Source organism: Telmatherina bonti (genome assembly GCF_933228915.1).
Source record: "Telmatherina bonti genome assembly, chromosome: 14".
NCBI classification, from domain to species: domain Eukaryota; kingdom Metazoa; phylum Chordata; class Actinopteri; order Atheriniformes; family Telmatherinidae; genus Telmatherina; species Telmatherina bonti.
This window is the reverse complement of record NC_136612.1, coordinates 15,116,922-15,138,495: the sequence shown is the minus strand read 5'-3', so window position 1 is coordinate 15,138,495 and position 21,574 is coordinate 15,116,922. Positions and strand designations below refer to the sequence as shown.

Here is a 21,574-nt window from a genome sequence, read left to right as displayed (position 1 = left end):
TCTGGGCTGGCCTGACTGAGGGGAGATCTCCGCTGGCTCTGGGGGTTGCTGGGTCGGCTGTGTCTGGGGGATGGCGGGGGGGCACTGGAGATGGTGGGCGGTAGCTGTGGGGGCCCTGATCAGGGCCTTACTGGTCTCTACTCCCCCAGGGGCGTCCCACACGGACATGTTGTGAAGGAAAGATGAGGGTGTGTGGGAGCGAATGGATTAAGTTGTGGATGGAATGTAAGAGAGTAGAGGTGGGGGGAGGTTTGTATGGGTAGAGTGTAGGTGGGGTGGGTGAGTGTGCAATGGGGTGTGTGTTAATAAAGGGGGAGTATGTAAGTGGGGTGTAGAGGAGGAGGGACGGGGTTGGAGGTGTGGGCACGTATAGGGGGTAGGGTACGAATTGAGGTGGAAAGGTGAGGTGAAAAGGTGAGTTGGGGTGCGTGTGGGTAAGGAGGAGTGGATGATTTGAGGTGTGGTGGGGATATTTGTGGGTAGGGGTGTGTGTGCTGATAAATAAGGGAGTGAGTGAACTGGGGGTGAGGAGGGGGATGCGTGTCAAGGTGTGTAGAGAGGGAGCTGGTCTGGGCCCGCTGGGGCCTGTTCCCCCTGACTGCAGGGAACTCCGGCTGGGGCTCCCCTCCGCTGCCTCACGGGTGGGTCTATAGCTGGATCCTGTGCTTGGGGGTGGCTCCTTGCCTTTGTGTGGGTGGGGTCACATTGGCATGATCACTCTTCTCTGAACACGTTCCACTCTGTATGTTCTGCATGTTACACAGTCACTGAGTTGTGTGCAGGATTATCCACAAACAGCAGCTTGTTTTCTTTGTCTCTCATTTAAATTTAACCTGATAGTTTATGGTGCTCCTGACACTTGATAGTCTAGTCCTCTGCAGATAGTCTAGTCCTTTTCTTTCTCTTTCCCTTTGTCTTTCTGTTGCTCCTATCCTTTCTGTTCTGGTCCAGTAGTAGAAACTCTGTATTATAAATCATACAAAACAAATAAAGAAATAAAATAAAAATCCGAAAAATCAAGGGGATCATCATACCAGTAATGCTCCCCTTGGCAAAGTAACTTTGCTCAGCGGAACACAGCATCCAGACCATTATTCTGCTTGCTTAAATGCTGGACAAGACAAAAAAAAAAAGAAAAGTTATGATTGGGTAATGTTGGTAACTGATGTTTCACATATTAAACACATTCACCTCATCAACATTAAACAGCTGATATAATTCATTCTAATACATGCTCAATTATTAGCTATACTTCGGTTTTCCTTTATAAAATTCATACAGGGGCCATTTTTTTCCCCAAAATACCTCTTGTTTATGAGGCAATTTCAAAGTTAGCTGTTCATATTAAAAGTTAGCAGTTCGTAATTGGCCATTTTAATCATTTCCTCCTATTTGTATTTTGACTGAAGCAGTTCTTTCTATGAAAAGTGTTTGACAACAAATTTTACACATATCAAAAAAGGTGAAAGTAATGAAAAACATTTGACTAAATAACTGCATCCACATATTTATTAGTCATGTGAAAACCTCCATAACCTATAGATGTGTTCTCACGATACTGTGCATGTTATTCTACAGGTAGACCTACAATTAAAATGGATCCAACTGGACACAAGGTAACAAATTCATATTTCACAGGAAACAATGGGAAATGGCAACATTGTTTCTTTTTCCCTAAACACTAAAATACTTTTCCACCATTTATAGCAGTCAAGCAATATTTCTGGAAAAGAAGACAAAAAAAAAGTATCCAGAAGAAACTGAGAAACTGTATTACAGACTTCATGTTCAGGACAGTTATCAACCAAAAATGTCACCAGCAGACTTTCTTAAATTAGGGCCACCTGTGAAACAGGGCGATGACACTTTTGAGAAAGATTTGCCTCAAACATTTCTTCAAAGGTTAATGATGTTAGATTACAGAGCCAGATACATTCCTGTACGCCAGGAAACATCTGAGGTGAACTGCTTACAATCATTTCCAGAGTCTGACAGTTTTAATCGTGATGACAGTGACTTAGATGCTCTTTATAGCATCGGTCCAGATCTTGATCAATCAAAACAGACTCATGTGCACCCAATGGATGTCCAGATGGCAGTATTCCACTGTTCAGACAGCTTCCTTAAGCAGAACATGATCACAAAGTTATCACAGTGTCAGTATGCCCTACCTTTGCTTGTTCCTGATCCTGTCTCAGATGATATTGAGTGTCCTCTGTGGGCATTTAGACAAATAACCAAAACGTGGAAGATATCTGAGAAAAAAGAAAATTCAGTCCCTGTCACCATGAAAAGCATGCCAATCTGCAAAGCTGAGACACCGCTGGTATCATTTTTCCGTCTGGGTTCATTGTCTCTGTCTAAATCTCAGCTGATGAACACTTTGATCAACGACCGTCACAGCACCTTCTTCCACAGAAACTGTGCAGGTAGCACCAAGTCTCGTCATTTGATGGATGGTGTGGCAGAGATTGCCTGGTACTGTCCTGCTGGAAAACCCAATGATTCCTTCACAGACTGCATTGCCTTCTGTAATCTTCATGGTGATTCTCAAAGTGAATTGATTAAAAAACAGCGTGAAATACTGACGGAAAAATCTTCAGTCATTGTTCTTCTCCTACCAACTCTGGAGAAAGATGAAAATAGTCGGACAGTCATTTCATCCCTTTTAAAGTCCACAATACCTCTCATTACTCTCATTGCTGATAATGACTGTGGTGCAGTTCAGTGGAAACCAGGAAAATACAAACTGGGCATAAAAGACAAAAACCCATCAGATATGTCTGAAGAGCTGAAGAGGATTATTGGAAAGATTTTGTCTGGACCACATACAACCTTCCAGCTTGAATCTTTGGCCGAGGTCTCTGCAATCAGACTGGATGAAAATGACTCAGTCTGCCAAAAGGGGAAATCTGCTGCTATGGAAACAGTGAAAATGATCGAGGGGATGGATGTTTCCACGATCAAGGAGAAATTTCTTCCTTGTCAAGGCCAACTTTGGCATGACTGGTGCAGAACAAACAAAGAGCTGTATCACCTCAAAGGACACATTGAGAAGGAAAAAGAACAGAAGGGAAAAAAACTGATGGAATTACGACAGAAACAATGTGATGCTTCCTGTAGTGAACTGATGAAGTGGTTCACTAAAAGCCTCCTGGATCTGCTATCTAAAGACAAAGAATATTTCTTGAAGTGGACTCAGATCCTAATAGACGGCCTCTCCACAGACGATCTCTCTTCAATTCTTCAAAACTATGATGAAACATGGTCTGAGGTCTTGGACTTGAAGAGGAAACATGATAAATCGGATCTGTTAAAAAAAAAACAAGTTATCCTCGAACAGTTATCAAAAAAGCTGCAGTCAGCAACCTTTGGCTTAGAGCACATCTTCAGAGAAATGGGGCAGATCTACGAAGCCCATAAGTCTCAGGAGAAACCAACAAGAGGCCGACAGCCTGACTGGGTTAAATACCCTGAACTGGCAGCAGATCTGATGATATCAGGATACCCCATGGAGCTGATGGACGGTGATGCAGGTCATGTTCCGTTAACATGGATCTCTAGTGTTTTACAGGAAGTCATCAAGAAACTGGGTGACCAGAGAGTGTTTGTGTTGTCAGTGCTGGGTGTTCAAAGCAGTGGCAAATCAACAATGCTGAACGCCATGTTTGGATTGCAGTTTGCAGTGAGTGCTGGCAGGTGCACCAAGGGTGCCTACATGCAGCTGGTCAAACTTTCTGACCAAATCAAGCAAGACTACAAGTTTGATTATCTTCTGGTTGTGGACACTGAAGGACTACGAGCCCTTGAGCTGGCCGGGAACACCACTCTTCATCACGACAATGAACTGGCAACTTTTGTTGTTGGCCTGGGAAACATGACATTGATCAACATCTTTGGTGAGAATCCAGCTGACATGCAGGATGTCCTGCAGATTGTTGTTCAGGCTATCATGAGGATGAAGAAAATAAAGCTCTCTCCTAGTTGTGTGTTTGTTCACCAGAATGTTACAGACATTGCAGCTGCAGAGAAAAACATGGATGGAAAGAGACGGTTGCAGGAAAAACTGGACAAGATGGCTCAACTAGCTGCAAAAGAGGAAGAGGTGTGTGATATTGAGTGCTTCAGTGATGTCATTGCATTTGATGTGCAGGAAGATGTGAAATACTTTGCCCAGTTATGGGAGGGGAGTCCACCAATGGCGCCTCCAAATCCTGGTTATAGTGAGAGTGTCCAAGAACTGAAGAACATCATCCTGTCTAAGGCTTCAAAGTCTCCAGGAATCCCTCTGTCACATTTCAGCAGCAAAATCCAGGATCTGTGGAAAGCACTGATGAATGAACACTTTGTGTTTAGCTTCAAAAACACACAAGAAATTGCAGCATACAGAAAACTTGAGGTCCAGTATGGTAACTGGACCTGGACCCTGAGGAGTGAGATGCTGAGAATTGAAAACCACCTTCATCCCAGAATTGAGAAGGGACTGCTTGACAAGATTGAGAACAGTTATCTGATAAAAGAAATGAACAAAACATACGAAGGAGCAAAAAGACAAATGGTGTCTTACTTTGAGGAAGACAGAGACAAAGACATGTTGGTTCAGTGGCGGGGCCAATTTGAGAACAAAATTAAAGAGTTTCATGACGAGCACATCAGAGAAGTGAAAAGAAAACTGGATGAAGTCATCCAGCAGAAAATTACATGTAAACAGTTTGACAATAAGAAGACAGAGTTCGAGAACAAGCTACTGCAAAAGAGCAAAGAGCTCGCACACCAGGTAAAAGATGTCAAAGAAAAGGAAGAAAAACTCAAAGCACAGTTCAACTCTGTTTGGAGTCACTGGGTTGATGAACTAACTTTGGATACAAAACCCATTGAGGACATCAACCTGGAAGAAGATCAATCAGCTGTCCTTCAAGTCCTTGGTATTGAATGGAGTAAAATCATTGAGTCCAAAGACAACAGAAAATACAAAAATCTGTCAGAGAAAGGGCATTACAATGATTATGTAACCCAGGTGAAGAACCAAAAGCTTTTTAAAGAGAGTCAACAACCTCAACAAAGTCAGGAGGAACCCAAGACAAACATATCGCTTTTTGATAAGATGAAGTCTGAATTAATTGTTTTCACACATTTGTTCTTGCAAAAACGACATGTCCCAATAACACAACAGGAAAATGAACTAAATGAATCCTGCAGTGCTTTGCCTCATGAAGAACAGGAAGTGATCAGGTCTCTTATAAATGATGTCCAACAGCAATCCCTGAAGGAAATTCAGAGCAAACCCGTTGCAGCAACAGGCTACACTTCAACTTACCTGCAGGAAATAGCCATAAATTTTCAAGAAAAAGTGACTGAATTTGAAGCAAGAAAGAAATATGTTTTGAAGAAGGAGTTTAAAGTTGATCTCTTACTGTATATTTTTGACAGCGCAAGAAGTTGGCTTTTGCAATCTCACAAGATGTACAAAGAGATCCACAATGCAAACACTTATTTGAACAGCAAGAAAAATGAATATTACACCATTTTTAGAAGCTACTGCAAAGGAAGCTCATCTGTTGTGGTATTTGGAGAAATGATGTGTGAAAGACTGAAGATTTCAGCTGCTCAAGCCGTCATTGATCAGACTGCAGTTGATCTCGCTGGAGAAATGAGAAGTAATTTTCCAGCATTCAATGGGAACAGGCTGAACCTGGAGAAACATGTGCTGACATCACTTGCAGAAAAAGCAGACTTCAGTAAATTCAAAATCTACATAAAAAATCCAAGGAAGCAAGTTGAGGCTTTTATAAAAGAAGAAGTGAAGAAATACATCTTTACCAAGCACAAAGACAAAGCAGTGAAAATACTCACGAAAAATGTCGATGGCATTGACACGGTCATCAGACAAGCTTTATTTGAAGCAACAGATGAAGTGAACAATCACGCAGGAAACATAGGCAAGTGGGTGAAGGTGTTTTCCACAACACTGAACAACAAGCTGACACTTGACACAATTTTTTGTCAAAACTTCAGAGACATCAACGATTTTGACTTTCTCAAAGAGAAGTTGGAGAAAAGCCTTGAATATATCAATAAGGAGATGAACAGTCTTCCACTGGATAAAGTGATGGAGTGCAGACAGACACCTGATCAGATCCTCATTGATCAGCTGTGTAACTGCTGCTGGGAACGCTGTCCTTTCTGTTCAGCTGTTTGCACCAACACACTGGAGAATCACAGTCCCGATAAACACAATGTTCCCTTTCATCGACCCTCTGGAGTTGAAGGATGGCACACAAGAGGCACAGTGGATCTGGTCATTGACTTCTGCACCACATTGGTTAGAAGTGACAGAAGATTCTACCCGAGTCGTGACTCAAAGGAGTCAGTTCCTTATAAACTGTATCATACTGCTGGGGAGAAGTATGCGTCATGGAGGATTACAGCAGATGAATCTAAGCTCACATACTGGAAATGGTTTGTATGTCGCTTTCAGAAGGAACTGGAGGACTTCTATGACTTGAAATTCCAGAAAGGAGGAGAAATTCCTGATGAATGGAGAAGCTACACAAGAGAAGAAGCTATTAGAAGTCTGGATGAAATGTACAGTCTTTGAGCAAACTGCAGCTGCACTAAAGAGTCCACATTGTGTCCATTGCAAAGAAAAATATGTCTTACATGGAGGAAAATATCAGTCGCAAAACATTTATTTCAACTTTAATCAACTTATACTCAATTTTCATAAAATGAAATATTCTAAAAGTCAAAAATAGTGTCTTGAAATATCATAGAAAGTGGAAAATGATTACAGCATTGTTTGTAAAATAGTTTTTGTTTCTAAAAACAATTTAACATATTTAGTCATAAAAGATTAGTTTTTCGGATTTTTATGTTTTCATTATTGTAGAAATGCATGTTTATGCTGTTTATAAATTATATCAAGATTCAAAGCAAAACATGTTTCAAATTCATTTAAATGAATTATAGTTTTTCATTTCTTTAATATCAGTAACTTTAGGTCTGTTTTTTATGGCCTATTTTTTCTTTGTTTGTTTTCACCTTATACTTAAATTTAAAAATCTAGTCAAACATAAATGACATGAACTTTTTTTGCACTGATTTTTTTTTTCATTTTTGTTAGTGTGGAAACAACTTTTTACATTGGATTTTTTAAATAAGTTCTTGTCATTTTCTCTTTGCTCGCTGACAGTCTAAATAACATTGAAAAAGTGTAGCATGTTGAACTTAGAGATCATGTTATGTGACATTTATTTTATTTTAATGACAAAATCTTAAACATTGCTTTGTAAAATTTCTACATTTTTTTCTTCTTGTAGTTCTTCTGAGAAAAAATTTATAAAAGCACATGGAACATACACCTGAATTGTTTCTGTTTTAAAGGTTATGGCGAGAAACAAAATTGGCAAGTTTATTTTTATAAAGCAACAAACATTTGTAAAGTGACTTTTCTCATTTCTGAACAATCTTTTACACTTTTTGACTCAAGTTACTGCTTTCAAATATAATTTTGTTTCCAGCAGTTTTGTACTTCAACCTTATGTTTTTAACTATCTTATTTCCTTGTTTGAAAATGTTGCTTGCAGCAGAATATGAATATCCATTGTGGTGATAAATAAACTTTTCCCATAATCAACTAACGCTTCAGCCTCTTGTTGATGTGTTTTGCATCAGTCAAGAAATGCAGTTAACAACTCTGCATGACTTCATCCTTTGAAGACATAAAAAAATGATATTTTTAAGTTTTGCTTCATATATTTCCTTCAGTCTGCAGAGAAAATGTACAGACATCCATAAATTGACCGTATGATTAATAAAGCATACTGGGGCATCTGAAATACACACAAAGCTTTTCTCATCAATCTAACTCAACATCCAGTGTTTAAAACATGTTGCAAAGTGGGGAAATATAATGAACATAAATTATACTAACATCAAGACATTAGATTTGTGGTGAAGCTTGACAGAAATTTTTAAATCAATATATTATTCTCAAAGATAATGCAGCAGAACAAACATTCAACATACTTTATATTTTTATTGATTGCATTGCTATAAAGCATAAATAGTGCAGTAGCTAGAAACAGCTACATGTACAGTGTTCAGATATTTATTTGTTCATTAATTCACTTTATATGTTGCTTATTCTTGGTTAGTCACAGCCAACAGGGAAGCTGGAGCCAGTTGTTAACAGGCGAGAGATGGGGTAGACCTGGACAGGTCGCCAGTCCATCACAGTAGACATAAAAATACTCAAATCAAAATTAGTCAGAATAAATTGAATTGGTTTGATTAAGATAATTATAAGCTAAATTGATCATCTTCATACAGAAAATTAACAACTGAAAATTAATCTTTGACAATTTTACATTAAGAAATGTTTTTCTGAAATTGTTACATAATTTTTAGACGTCACAGTTTAGTCAAGTCTGCCCATCTTTACATCTGCCCCTCTGAAATGCTATTTTTACACCTCGTCTTGTTTCACATCTGTTCCCAGCTGTCTGAATCCCTCGTAAAATACTATTCTAGTTGGTTTCTTACTGGGATCGGTTACTTTTCCAGCCTTTTTTCTCCCATTAAAAGGTTTTAGAGATATGTTGCTACTCCGACTTTGATATGATTTTGTCCCGATTCGGTTCAAGTCCGATTTTTTTGGGTGCCAGTTTGATTAAAAACTGTGGTTCTCACAATTTTTCCAGATTACTGATTTTTGTAGATTAAAAACATAAGAAAAGAGTTATCAAAGAGATGTGGTAACTGGAGGTTTTTGTTTGTTTGTTTGTTTGTTTGTTTGTTTTGTTGTTGTTGTTGTTGTTGTCTGATTGTTTGGGGAAAATGTAGAGGAGGGGGGTCCTTTGTAAATTTAAAAAGTCTTAAAAATAAATTTTAAAAAAACAAAAGAAAAGGAAAATTTTTCATTCATTCATTCATTCATTCATTCATTATCCTAACCACTTCGGCCAATGAAGGGTCACCAGGAAGCTGGAGCCTATCCCAGCAGTCTTTGGGCGAAAGGCAGCTCGCCAGTCCATCGCAGGGTCGTCATGTTTCTTGATTTCACTTAGGAAAAAACAACACAGTAGCCAAACAATCATACTGCTGCTATAATATCCAAGAAAACAAATAAAAAGATCAATAAAAACATTTGAAAAAAAAATATTTTTTCACAAAAAAATCTACTTTAAAATTGTCAAACAAAAAATCAATTTTTTTAGATTCAGTTTTCCCACCCTTACTTGCTACCATCAAATTCAAAATAAGTCACCATTTTCCATGAAATAGTAAACTGCCTCACACATTAGCATGTCATTTGTTTAGGTTGTGTTGGGAATAAAATGTGACTTAATGAGATTTGCATATGATTACATTTTGTTTGTACAGATTTTTTTTAAATTGGGGAACTGCCTTAGTAATAAAAAAAAAGTAATTTCCACTGACATGTTACGATTGTATTAAGCTAGGAAGTGAAAAATTATTTATTAAATCAATATATGAGAAACCAAAGGAAGTGTACAGACAATAGTCATGTTTACATAATAGTGCAGAATTTATTTATTTTAGAAAAAGAAATCTAACGTATACTTGCACATTGTACAGATTAGGGTTAGGAGATTATTACATAGACCTTGGATCAATATTACAAATGTACATAAAGGTAAAAAAAAAAAAAAGTCTGAATGGTGTAGTAATGTATTAATATGAAGATATCCTCCAAATCCAACACTCGCTAATCCCAAAGTCAATTTTGACTCTTCAAACATGTAAATCTAAACATATTGCTTCATATACATGTTGAACGTCATGGTTACTTAGTGTTAAAGTCAATAATCTGAAAATGTCTCCAATAAATAAGCTGTGTTTCCATGGTAGCACAGCTGGGTGGAGCTTCAAGGTGAAGATATCCACCAAACTTCCTTCAAACATCTTGTCACTGCCTTGTCCATGTGTACCTGTGACCAAATGAAGAATGTATTTATAAAAGAGGGACAGGAGCCAGGAGGACCAGCAGCAATGCTCATGAGTGTAACATCTACACTTTGATCTCTTCCTCCTCCTCTGAAAAGGCATATGGTGTTTTGTGGCGTTTGTAAAACGCCGGAGAGGCGCCATTGCTGCTCATCCTTGTTCCCTTTGTGAAGGACCCTCCACCGTAGTGACGAGCCAACATGTCAGCTGCTCTCTGGAACCTTTCTGCCTCCATCACAGGTTCCTCTCTGCTAGGCGACATGGTCGATGCATCGGGTGTCCTCACAGGCCTCTCATCCTCCTCTTGCTCTTTCTGGTTAGAGCTACCTCTGCTGCTCCCGTTGCGACTGAATGACCCGCTGCATATGGACAGGTTGGGAGACGAGACTCCAGGGGTCTGCACAGGCGTCTCCATTAGAGAACCATCATCACCTTTCTCCTCCCCTTCCTCATCTTCCCTCTCACCTGCCTGTCTGTGATTGGATATCTGGAGGGAACTGGTGCTGTCAATCAAGCTCAACACCTCCGTCATAAGAGAAGGACCTAAATCCACCGTGAACGAGGTGAGGGAGTCGGAGCGAGTCAGTGTGACACCTCCGCTGTCAGTTTGAGAGCCTTTACAGAAGTCTCCATCTTGAAACTGCCTTTCGAGTCGAGAGAGACGAGGCAGAGTGACAAATCCAGACTGAACACCTGGAAACACAGAAAACAGTTCAGTCTGAATTCAGGCTTCAAAATCTGAACTACAAGCCGCAAAGTTGGGACTTTGTCCTGCAGTTCAGCTTCTTTACCACAAGGTGGCAGTACGTATCAACCCAGCAGCCATTCTGGCTGTTTTCTGTCACCAAACAAGCATTAAAACTATATTCTTAATCTTTTTTCTGTATCTGTCAGGCAGGTGATGATGGGGGGGGGGACATTGATGGTGAAATTTTAAGGGAGGTTTGATGACAGGAAGAGGAAAAACTGAGATGCATGAATGACAGGGGTTTAAAGTATCAGTGTAATGAGTAAAGACTTCTCCCATGCAGAAAGTGTAAAAGACTAAAATCATCCAGGATTGCGTAAGCTAAACAACCAGAATCTGTTTGGAATAAATAAGCTAAATAAAGTCACCAAATAAGTTATCTGAATATGTTCCAGAGATACATCACCCCTTTTGGGCAAATTCCTTTAGAGCTGGATAATGAATCTGAGAAGGGCAAGGGGGATTTCCATCCACGACACACTGCTGCCTGACAAGCTGTGATTGGTTAGCAGACCCAACAAACGGTGTGTTTATGCTTGTTCATTCAGGCGGACTCACATGCGTGCAGAGATCACAGGAAATGACCCAGTAGGTATCTCTGTTCAGCAAACCAGCTGTGGGTGTTTGTGATTACAGACCTAATTGTGTACAGGCGTTGCCACGGTGATCCCAGATGACTCAGAAGAAACCTGCATGTTTGCTGGTTGTCTTGGAGGAATGTGGGAAAGATGTTAAAACAAGGTCTTTTCTTCCTCTGTTTGTGTGTCTGCTGACATTTCTGGTGTTTAAGTCAAGTTTCCATCAGTCTAAACATCACAAACACTCTACAGCGATGCAGAGCCTCGTTGGAGCAGGTTAGGTTTTCTCTCCAGGGATTAATTGACTTCTTATTCATTTTAATATACCTGTTCTGTCCTTATGGACATGATTAGGCTGACTGGGTCACATCCCAGTCCAGGGGATGGAAGTTCAGGCCTAGGGAGATGTAGATTTTAGATGTTCCTCTGTTTCAACATTCCTGATTCACATAAATAAGTGACTGAGCAGAAGTTGATAAACTGTTGGATCCATTTCATTTGAATCAGGTGTGTTTTTCAGCAGGGGAACGTCTAAAGTCCACAGGACCGCAAATATCTAGGACCAAATTTTACCAACCCCTGTCTTCGTCCAAGCTGCATCAGGATGTTGTTTCTTTATTTTTTTTTTACCTTTATATATTTTGTTTTAACTTTGTCAAAAATAAGTCAATTATATTTATATTATTGAAAAATAGATACATTTCTATATTTTGTGTTTCAAAGTTATATTAGTGTAAATGCAAATATACTGCATTTTAAAATGTTAATGTATTTAAGTCTATATATTTATATCATTTTGTTCATGTTGTTATGCATTTTAAAAACACATTTTAAAAACACAAAAATACAGTTTTGAAATTATTTTCAATTGTATGTACTTTCATACTAGTCTGACACTAAGAAATAGGACTTTAAAGACGATGTAACAAAACCAAAACGAGCAACTTTTCCAGTTTTGACTATAAAAGAGGCTTTTAATAAATTATAATTCCACACAACAACCTGCCTGTAGTTTACTTTGTCCCAGTAATATTATCATTTGTACCTTTATTTATTAATGTATTTATTTAATTCTATCTATCTATCTATCTATCTATCTATCTATCTATCTATCTATCTACATTTCATTTAACTGTGGGGCCTTACTAGCATGTTTGCAGCTTCTCTGTGTAGATATGTGACTTATAAAGAAGATCTGCAGTGAATTAATCTGTGACAGTGAAGATCATGCTCCATCGTCTTCTTAATAAACCGCGTCATGTTTGCGTCCAGTCTCCACCGGTACATTTTCTCTGCTCACTTTTAATGGAGATAATCTCTTTCCTAAGATGCTTTGCGTGGACCCCACGCTGGGAGTGATTATCTGCATTATCTCACCATATGTGCAGAAGGAATCGTCTGTTGAGCTGATGGAGCTGGGAAACAGCACCCTCTGTAGGCACCCATTGGCAGAGTCCACGTTCAGCTGAGGCAAAGAGATGGCGTTCTTGATGATGGGCGAGACATCTGGCGGAGGCGACGACAGGTCTCGGGAGCCCGCTCGCGGCCGTGGCCCAGACGTCCTCCGTACATTACGGAAAGTGCGTGTGAAGAAGCCGGCTGACTTGGAGCTGTTTGCTGAGTCCGGACTTCCCGGCTCCTTGTTGCCCCCGTAGTTGCTAAGGAAGGAAGTGTCACCGAACACATCCCCGCCGCGGCCGACGTGCATGGTGTGTCGGAAGTCCCCCAGCGGTGGGCTGATCATGTCCACTGAGAGGTCACTCTTGAAACGCCGTTTCCCTTGAGAGCCAGCAACAAGGCCTTTAATTCCTGGCAGTTTTCCCAGACTCATGGCGGAAGAGAAGTCGAGAAATTTCCCTTCAAACTGAATGAGAACGTCGGACTTCTGAGAGCATGTCAGTCAAGTCTGAAATCCGCTTTTGGGTCCGCTGTGAAACCAGAGAGAAAAAAGTCATTAAAACGGCAGGGCAATGACGACTAAACACACAAATATGTGGTTGTTCAGTCAGCAAAAATGTGTGTAAAATCCATTCTTCATACGACCCCAGCCAACTATTCATCCACCATCCTCGGCTTCTCTTGTGGAAAACTCTCTAAGGCACCAACACAGATGCAGATCCTGCCTGTTCCTCGTCTTTCTCTCACTGATTTTGCTTTCACAAACAGCCAGACTCCCTTTCCTTGCACAGCAGCAGCTTTCAATCATGAAAAAATAACAAAAAAAAATACAGATAAATTACAAGGTTGCACTATGTTTCCGCTGGTTAGCATGGCCTATGTGGTTGGAGAGTCCGGGGCTGACCGGGCACTGCTCGCATCTGGTGCAGCGAATGACCGTCTACAAATACAAAATCAGCCACATCTGTAAATACACTGAGATGTGAATTTAACCAAAGGATAATAAAAAAAAAAAAAAGAAAAAGAAAAAGAAAAAGACTGGTGCTTGGACTGAGATCTCTAAATGTCATATTGTTTAAGACAGAGGAGTGTGTCGATGCGTTTCACTTGCAAACACTAAGAGGATCACCTCACCAGGAAGCCTTATGAAGCTGAAGCATGTTTGATTTGCATTTATTCAAAAGTAAAAGTGTTCATAAAGAGCTGCATTTAAAGGAAGAAGCTGATGCAACGTGTTGAAGTTTATAAATGATCCCATAAAGGAAACCAAAGGAAACCGACTTTCCTCACTGGCCTCTGATGTGACTCAGCTCCAGGGCCGGATTAAAAGTGCACAGGGCCCCAGGGCCCAGAGTGTTCCAGGGGCCCCGTTTCACAACATAACAATGTAAAAATTGGGAATGATTCTCTGTGAAATGACTTTTCTAACATCTCTCAGCCAGTGGTACCAATAGCAGTTCACTAGACACTGTGGTGTAACTATCTGGCTTTTATATACATTTTGTTTCATGTCCAAACTGCTGATGTTTGCACTACATGGGCCCCACATGGGCCCCCAATGGGTGTGAGCCCCTGGGCCCGTGCCTATAATGCCTATTGGACAATCCGGCCTTGCTCAGCTCATGCTTTACTTACCAACCTCTGAACACTGGATGCACTTTTTCAAGCAGGAACTAACTGGTAAAATATATTCCCTTTGCGTACAGATGAGAGATCAGTATCGACACCTCACTTGGCCTTTTGTTTGTGGATCAGAAACCTGCAGTGGGTTTAATTAATCTTGTGCTTCTCAAGGTAAGGCGACTGTTGCGTACTGTCCACGAGGCTTTCAGCCAATCACAGCGTCTGAGAGGATCTTTAGTACCTCATCGGATGAAATGTTCTGCACTTGTGCTCCTCAGTGGCCAAGCAGAAAAAACAAGAGGTCCACAGTTATGCTCCGTCTACCACTAAAAAAGGCTGATTCATGTGTGTGGTACCACAGCGTCCGCGACACATCCTGCCTCCAGGTTTGACCCCTTTTGTTCCTGCTTCACTGGTTTTTTGGCACCAAAGATGCAAAGTCCTGTGAAAGGCAAACGACGACCATCAGAGCGAAGGAAAGCGAAGGGTGCGTTCTTCCAAAGCGTAGTAAAATAAAGTGTTGTAATCCAGCCACTGTTTGGTCTGCATCGTCCTGGAAGAACGATAAAGCTCCTCCAGGATTGTCCGTGCACTGGATTAGCTGCTAATCCCCCGTGTCTTCCCTCCCTTCTCTGACTCCCTCACCCACTCTCTGCCTTCTGCAATCCACTTAGTTCCTGAATGTTTTCCAGGTGGCGGTGGCGGGGGGTCTCTGTTTTCATCCAGTTCACATCAGAACAGCTAAAGACCGGAGAGAGAAAAGTAGAGGGGGTGTCAGTGGCACACTAAATGAAGGGACACAAGTAAATAAATCGAGCAGGTAAAACAGATTCTGTCGCCTCAGGACTCAACAGATCCAGGACTTTTCTGGGGTTTTACAGCAGCCTTCAGTCAGGTCGCTGATACAGTTATATACCCTCAGTAATATTTATTTTAACAATAAAAATGAAAGCTATTTTTACTTGATATAGCATGTCTTAAATCCTGTCTGCATCCACCAGAGTGAACCTTAAAGTTCCCTCTCAGATTTGTTCATGAAAACCACATAAATTCAGCTCTCCGAAGGTCAAAACGAAGCCAAGCGGTTCTGTTTTTCCTGGACAACCTGCTTCCTGCCCCAAGAAATAAAACCGAGGCAAAGGACCACTGTTAAGCTCCAAACACGTGATTTCCCCAGCACACAGCCCCGTGTTGGATTAACGTCACAGGCTGCTGGAGTTGCTCGCCGAGGACGCCGGCTGGCCAGTCACTGCGTGACCTAACGACTTCCGCCTGGACTTGGGTTAAGATCGCCTTCCAAAACTTTGAGTTAATCTGTTTTATGTTTTGATTTTTCAACATATTCAGGGCAAAAGTTTAGGGGAACAATTAAAAAAAAAGGTTTAATGAAAGCAAATGTCTTCTGGAGCTTGGAGATGTATATCCACAGGATAGAGGGTGGATGGCGTCTAGCTGTCGCCTGACAACTTCTGGCCTCTCAGCTGAGTAACTCTTCGCTTAAGAGAGCGATTAAACCTCTTGGCGTGCACGAAGGTGACAGACAGACAAATGTTAGCCGACATTGTCAATCGCAGTCCCAAGTCTGAACTTAAACACAAAACTCCTCTGCTGTCCGAGTTCAGCCTTCATTTCTATATTAACATCTGAAAATCCTTCCTGCTCTTCCAGACTTTCATATATCCATTTGTACCCTGCATTTCACTCATCCGATGTGTAATTTACAGTTTTACACAATACAATTAACATGTTTTTTTTTTCCTTACTCCTCCAGCTGCCAGCCCTCATACCAGCATCCTCTGTGATTTTCTTTTCCTCTCGTGACTTTGTGAGCTGCAAATTCCCTTTAAATGTAAAATTAAGTGTAACAGCAGCACATAAATTCACTTTGGGAACTTCATTCTCCAATTTTGGCCTCTTTAGAAACTTAGTGGAAGGCATTAAAAACCTGTTAAACACGGTATTTATCTCTAAACTGTACCTGCAGGCGTCCATAAACAGGCCTGTTTCACATGAGCTGCCTGGCTGATTGGAGACATGCTGGTTAGAGAGTGTAATGGGAATGGTGTGCATCTGAGAGAGCAGACCGGACGGCATCTATCATCACTATCTGAGGACGCTGATGAAAAACATATTTTTACCTTCTGTCTTTGGTTTTTTTTTTTTTTGTTTTTTTTCTACTCAGACTTTTCAAAGTCTGCTTTCAATATGGTGTCTTGTTTTTTTTCGTCCTCTGCCACAAAAACACGACTATCCAACCTACATCCCCCTTCTCTGTGGTTGAGTTCAGAACACCCTGACCATTACACACAGCTTCAAAATATAACATGTGCTCAGTTCGTAAGGATTTACTGCTGCGACGTGGCATTGCACTTCATGCCCTGCCATCTTTCCCAACGTGAAGCTAAAGCCGATGCATGCACCTCTCTGCATTATGATGTGGTATTCATGTCAGCTCTGAACTGTTCTTGTAAAGTAACTTCCCCTTCCCTCCACAGTCAGGCGTTCCTTGATGGTATGGAGCAAACGCCGCGGCTCAAAAGAAGAACTGGACCGTGACTTCTTAACAACGTACACACACTGTATAGAAACTGTAGACGAACAACAGCGAAGTAAGCAAAGAAATCAGCTTCGTGGGCAGTTCTGAGCTTTGCAATCATTCACTAGTTTCATGATTTCTTTTTTTATACTTCTGTCAACAAACCTCAGGGGAAATGAGGTCAACCAAGAGTGAAGTGCAAACATGCCTCACTGTTCAATGCAGAGTCTAACAAAGAGCATAAGGAAACGTTGCTCCTCCAAACTTCCACCCAGCAAACATGAACAGGGAGGTGCCGCGAATGAAACATAAAGCTGGTTGTTCAAAGGCACAAAAAGGCCATTTTTTTAAATGTGCTATAAGTAAACTTTAAAAATGAAAGGTTACGTTTTCAGTCTTTTTTAAGGGGAGGAAACAAACATCTACATCATCTTATCGATCAGGGTTACTTCAGAAAGAGGCTGTAACTTACTTTTAAATAAAGTATTTCTGCTTTATATAGAAGGTTTAAGCAGATTTTGCTCATTGATCTTCTTATTTCTTTGACAAAGTGCATATTAAATCATTTCCTCGCACATACTGGCATCCAGCCTCAGTGAAAACATTATACAAGCCTCCCGTCTAATAAGCTTACTGTCCAAATTTATCGTAACCGCTCAGCTTTGGAGCTGATTTTACATGAGTGAAAATGAACTCTGCTCAAAATTAGAGAAGTGTAGCTGATATTATTGTTATTTCTGTTTCTATATTTTGTCACAGAGGAGGTCCATGCTGGCCAGCTGAATGATTAGCTTTAATCCAGGATTTGTGAGATGACCTATAACTGCTTTTGTAGTTTGGTTTCGTTTACCTGTAGTTTTAAAGGGGTTGCCCTTCAGCCTTTGTTATCATGCATGTGAAGTCATGCAAGACTGTTTTTTGTTGTTCTTTAACTTTTGCAGACCCCTCACTGAGATTAGTGAAACCATAACTGCAATCCTCATGTTTGATCAATCATAGATAAACAGCATATGACCGCTGTTTCACTTGGTGGAAAAAACTGAAACCCACAGGGGGAAAGCTTTTGCGGCTCTCAGGAGTGTAAAACTTGATCAGAATATAATATTATATTAATTATATGGATAATGATTCACTGAGCTTGTTTACTTTGTTTACAAACACACAATAAATCTGATCATTGTCTGATTTCTGGAATTATCAGATCATTCAAATGACAATTCAGCTTCATCTGTGTTATCAGATAGCAGCGGCTATCTGGTTATGAAACATCAGACAAACACACCTAAATGCCTTTGTGCATGGAAACCTTAAATCAGATTTATTTAGTTCTTCTGCATCTGCAGAGAAACTGAAGCGACGTGGTCACAACATGAGCAGATGACAGATGTTTACCTTATTTATTTATTCATTTGTTTGTTTATTTATTTATCTGTTTACTTGTTTTTATTTAAGACACATTGGTCCATGCAAGCAATAGAACAAAGTTTGCTTGGTTTTTTTTTTACCTCTGCCAAGGAGGTTTTTTTTTCCCTAGCGTTTATCTGTTTGTCTGTCTATGTGCAACATAACTCAAAAAGTTATGGACCAATTTTCATGAAATTTTCAGGATGTGAGCTATTAGCTTCAACATTAGGACAGCCAGTGCTAACACCATGCATGAGAAACCACTAGATGTTTGAAAATACCAGTAAATCTGAGTGTTATATCACTATGTGTGTTTGTATGTACTCCAAAGGAAATGTAAACTTGTAGATCTGATTACTGACACCATCTGATTACCCACAATAACCTGAATTTCATGTTAATGTAAAATAGGCATCTAAATTGATGACTATTTTCAGTCTGGACCGATACAATTGGAGAGTTAATCACTGAACCAATGAAGATCATTGTTGATTAAAGTACTGTTACAGAACCAATGAACTTAAACAATAAAAACTTTGGCACATTAATAGTAAAGTTCCTGGCATAGATCATGTACTAAATATTACTATAATGTAAAATATCTTGTGTATTCACATTCTACAACATGTAGACTTTTAGCAAACCCAGAGCATAGTTCCTACAGCTTGTGTGGTAATATTGTTTTACTTATACAATAAAAAATATACTAGAGCATAAACTTGAACCAGTCCACTTGCATATATATAACCTTTTTATGCACTTCCTTTTCATGAGGTTTGTTTCAAACAAGCCATTTCTGAACTCGCAGCTTCCTTGTTTTAACATATAATATACTATAAAACTATTTGCATGCCCTACACTCGCTCCATGCCAGTTCACTTCATACGTTTGGACCACTGCATAAATATTTGATCATGCTCCTGTGTGGTTTTAGGTCTGTTGCAGGAAAGAGGAGATGCTGTGTGTGTGTGTGTGTGTGTGTGTGTGTGTGTTGAGGATAACTTCAGCAGCCCAGATGTTTTAGCTGACAGAAGAGCAGTCTTTTTTTTTTTTTTTACCATGACACCACATCTCTGACAGTCTGCCAGCTCTGTGATCTGACATCTGGCACAGATGTGGAGCAGTTGTTCCCTGGCTTAGATGGAGGAGAACAGTAACCCGCTGATTTTTAGTGTATTCAACAAACAGCACAGCTTCTGGTCGTTTTAAACATGACAACATATGAAAGGCTCACAACCTCCCACATTTTAGTATTATTAAAACATGAAATAATGGGAAGTAATGCTGCTAAAAAGGATGTACACACAAGACTTACTTCAAAGTGACTCAACTTTGCAGAGAGTCATTCAAAGCTGCTTAAATAGATCTGAACTGAGCATGCATGGCTTTTATTTCCTCCTAGTCTTACATATTGTCTTTTATAGTTAATTGCCCTGCTGCTGCAGCAATGCAACCACAATGACGGTGTTTTTGGACGAAAACAACATGCCTGCGAGACTCAGTTGTGTCAATAAAGTCTCTAGAGCAAGCGTGCAAACGTTTGTTAAAGTGGGTGTTCAGATGGATGAAACTACTGTTGCTTCACTCAAACACAAAGATGAACTTGACCGTCTTTAAGACAGAAAACCAAAGCGAATAACTAAGACGGTGTAGTGGCGCTTTGCCACGTGAAAAGTAGCACATCAAAGTACATCAAAATGTCAGCACAATCTTACCTTAATATGCTCTCTTCTCAGCATGACGCTTCTTTTCTTCGTCATCCTTCTCGGTTTGAGGTTTGCACCTATGTTTCCGCTTTGACACCAGCTTTGCACCAGCTTTGCATCAGCGCGGCAGTGAGGAGGCTGCTGTGCTGCTGCAGCTGCTGAGGAGTGCACTGAGAGGAGACACGGTGGAAGGAGGAGGTGGTCGGGTGGGTGGCTGTTTGGGTGGACCCTTGAAGCTTCAGTGACCACACAATGATCGATATTAAGTGTATGAAGGCTCGCAAGTGTGAAGCATTGTGCAGGTTTACTTAAAAGATGAGAGGATTATGTGTGACTGCTTGAAGTATGGCGTTCAAAACGTTTCATAATTGTAACAAGTGTTCATTACATGGTTTTCAAACCCGCACACTGTTTAGTGAGGGACTGTGGATAAATGCAAATGAGTGTTTGAATTTCGCAAATATCCATAGCAGTTTGTACACAAAATAAATGTATATATGGACACATTACAAATTGTTCCGCAGACAGATTTTTACCTCAACCATCATTAAACGGTTGGTTACCCGTGTACAAACTGTTAAATGCATCGACTCCATAGCCTGACAAGCACAAATAACATCCATTCATCCATCTATCTATCTATCTATCTATCTATCTATCTATCTATCTATCTATCTATCTATCTATCTATCTATCTATCTCAAGCAAGCTTGTAATAATAGTTTTGGAATCACTCTTTTATATCTCATTATCATGACCCACATAATGGTTTAAGCATTTGTAAATCATGTAATGCACATTTATAGCCATTATGAAACTCTTAACATACTGAAGTGATAACAAACTTATGTATAGAGCATGAGGTGGCCTAACCCGAAGCACAGCAAATAATAACTTTTCAGTTTGGACAAATCTATGAAAACATACCATGTGTGATGTTTGAAACACTTCAGAGGTACAGCAGTGCAACAACATGGTGGTCTGAGGTCACCGAAGGAGGAAATATGAGGGAGATATACTCTGAGCGCATTCTCATGTCACGCTGCAGGCTCCAATAATAAACCATTGTGACTCTTCCCACACCGCTCTGCGAGTGTGTGGTTGTACTTCGAGGCTAAATATGGCTGTTGTTTTTTTTCAATTTCTTGTCTTTTTCCTGCTTGTTTGTCTGCTGTAAAGAGCTTTTCGGTGTCTGAACTCATGATCTTTGGTCTTCTCAGGGGATAAAGACACTGTTGACTTGTCACTAGATGATGTTCCTGACTTTTACTCTTAATGTGAGGTCTCCCTCACCCCCACCCCCACCCCCTCTTTGGATGTTATGTAAATTCTTCTTCGCTCTGTCACCTCATCACTGCACTCTGTACAGTAACACAATCATCAACATGTAAGTTTATGTGTTCGTCACCATTTGATTGAATTTTTTTCTGATTAAGGACCATTTTTATGCTTCAGCATAACATCCTGTAATTTAGTTGAACAGATTTACACAGAATTTTGACTTAAATGTCTCTGTTTTGCTGATATTAAAATAAAAACATCATCATCATCATCTCATGTTTTCTATGAGTTTCAGGAATTATGCATAACTGAGTACAAGTGTTGAGCCACC

General features: G+C 40.1%; 2 protein-coding genes across 4 annotated transcripts; one reads left to right on the top strand and one right to left on the bottom strand.

The window, feature by feature from the left end:
• Window positions 1–536: 536 nt before the first annotated feature.
• Window positions 537–6,598, top strand: LOC306765530 (interferon-induced very large GTPase 1-like; the record flags this gene model as incomplete). Its single annotated transcript, XM_079253012.1, has 4 exons — window positions 537–641; window positions 1,579–1,616; window positions 1,708–5,017; window positions 5,174–6,598. The coding sequence occupies 4 exons, from the start codon at window positions 537–539 to the stop codon at window positions 6,596–6,598; spliced, it is 4,878 nt and encodes a 1,625-aa protein (XP_079109138.1).
• Window positions 6,599–9,549: 2,951 nt separating this feature from the next.
• cdc42ep1b (CDC42 effector protein (Rho GTPase binding) 1b) lies at window positions 9,550–20,111 on the bottom strand. 3 transcript variants are annotated; one of them, XM_079252834.1, is made up of 4 exons: window positions 19,972–20,039; window positions 14,966–15,057; window positions 12,673–13,223; window positions 9,550–10,662 (listed from the first exon to the last, which is right to left on the bottom strand). In XM_079252834.1, the coding sequence occupies exons 3-4, from the start codon at window positions 13,124–13,126 to the stop codon at window positions 10,034–10,036; spliced, it is 1,083 nt and encodes a 360-aa protein (XP_079108960.1). In that variant the 5' UTR covers window positions 13,127–13,223; window positions 14,966–15,057; window positions 19,972–20,039; the 3' UTR covers window positions 9,550–10,033. The 3 variants fall into 3 exon arrangements, with proteins under 3 accessions (XP_079108960.1, XP_079108958.1, XP_079108959.1); XM_079252832.1 differs by lacking the exon at window positions 14,966–15,057 and having other exon boundaries at window positions 19,972–20,111; XM_079252833.1 differs by lacking the exons at window positions 14,966–15,057; window positions 19,972–20,039 and adding an exon at window positions 14,329–14,926.
• Between the last annotated feature and the right edge of the window lie 1,463 nt (window positions 20,112–21,574).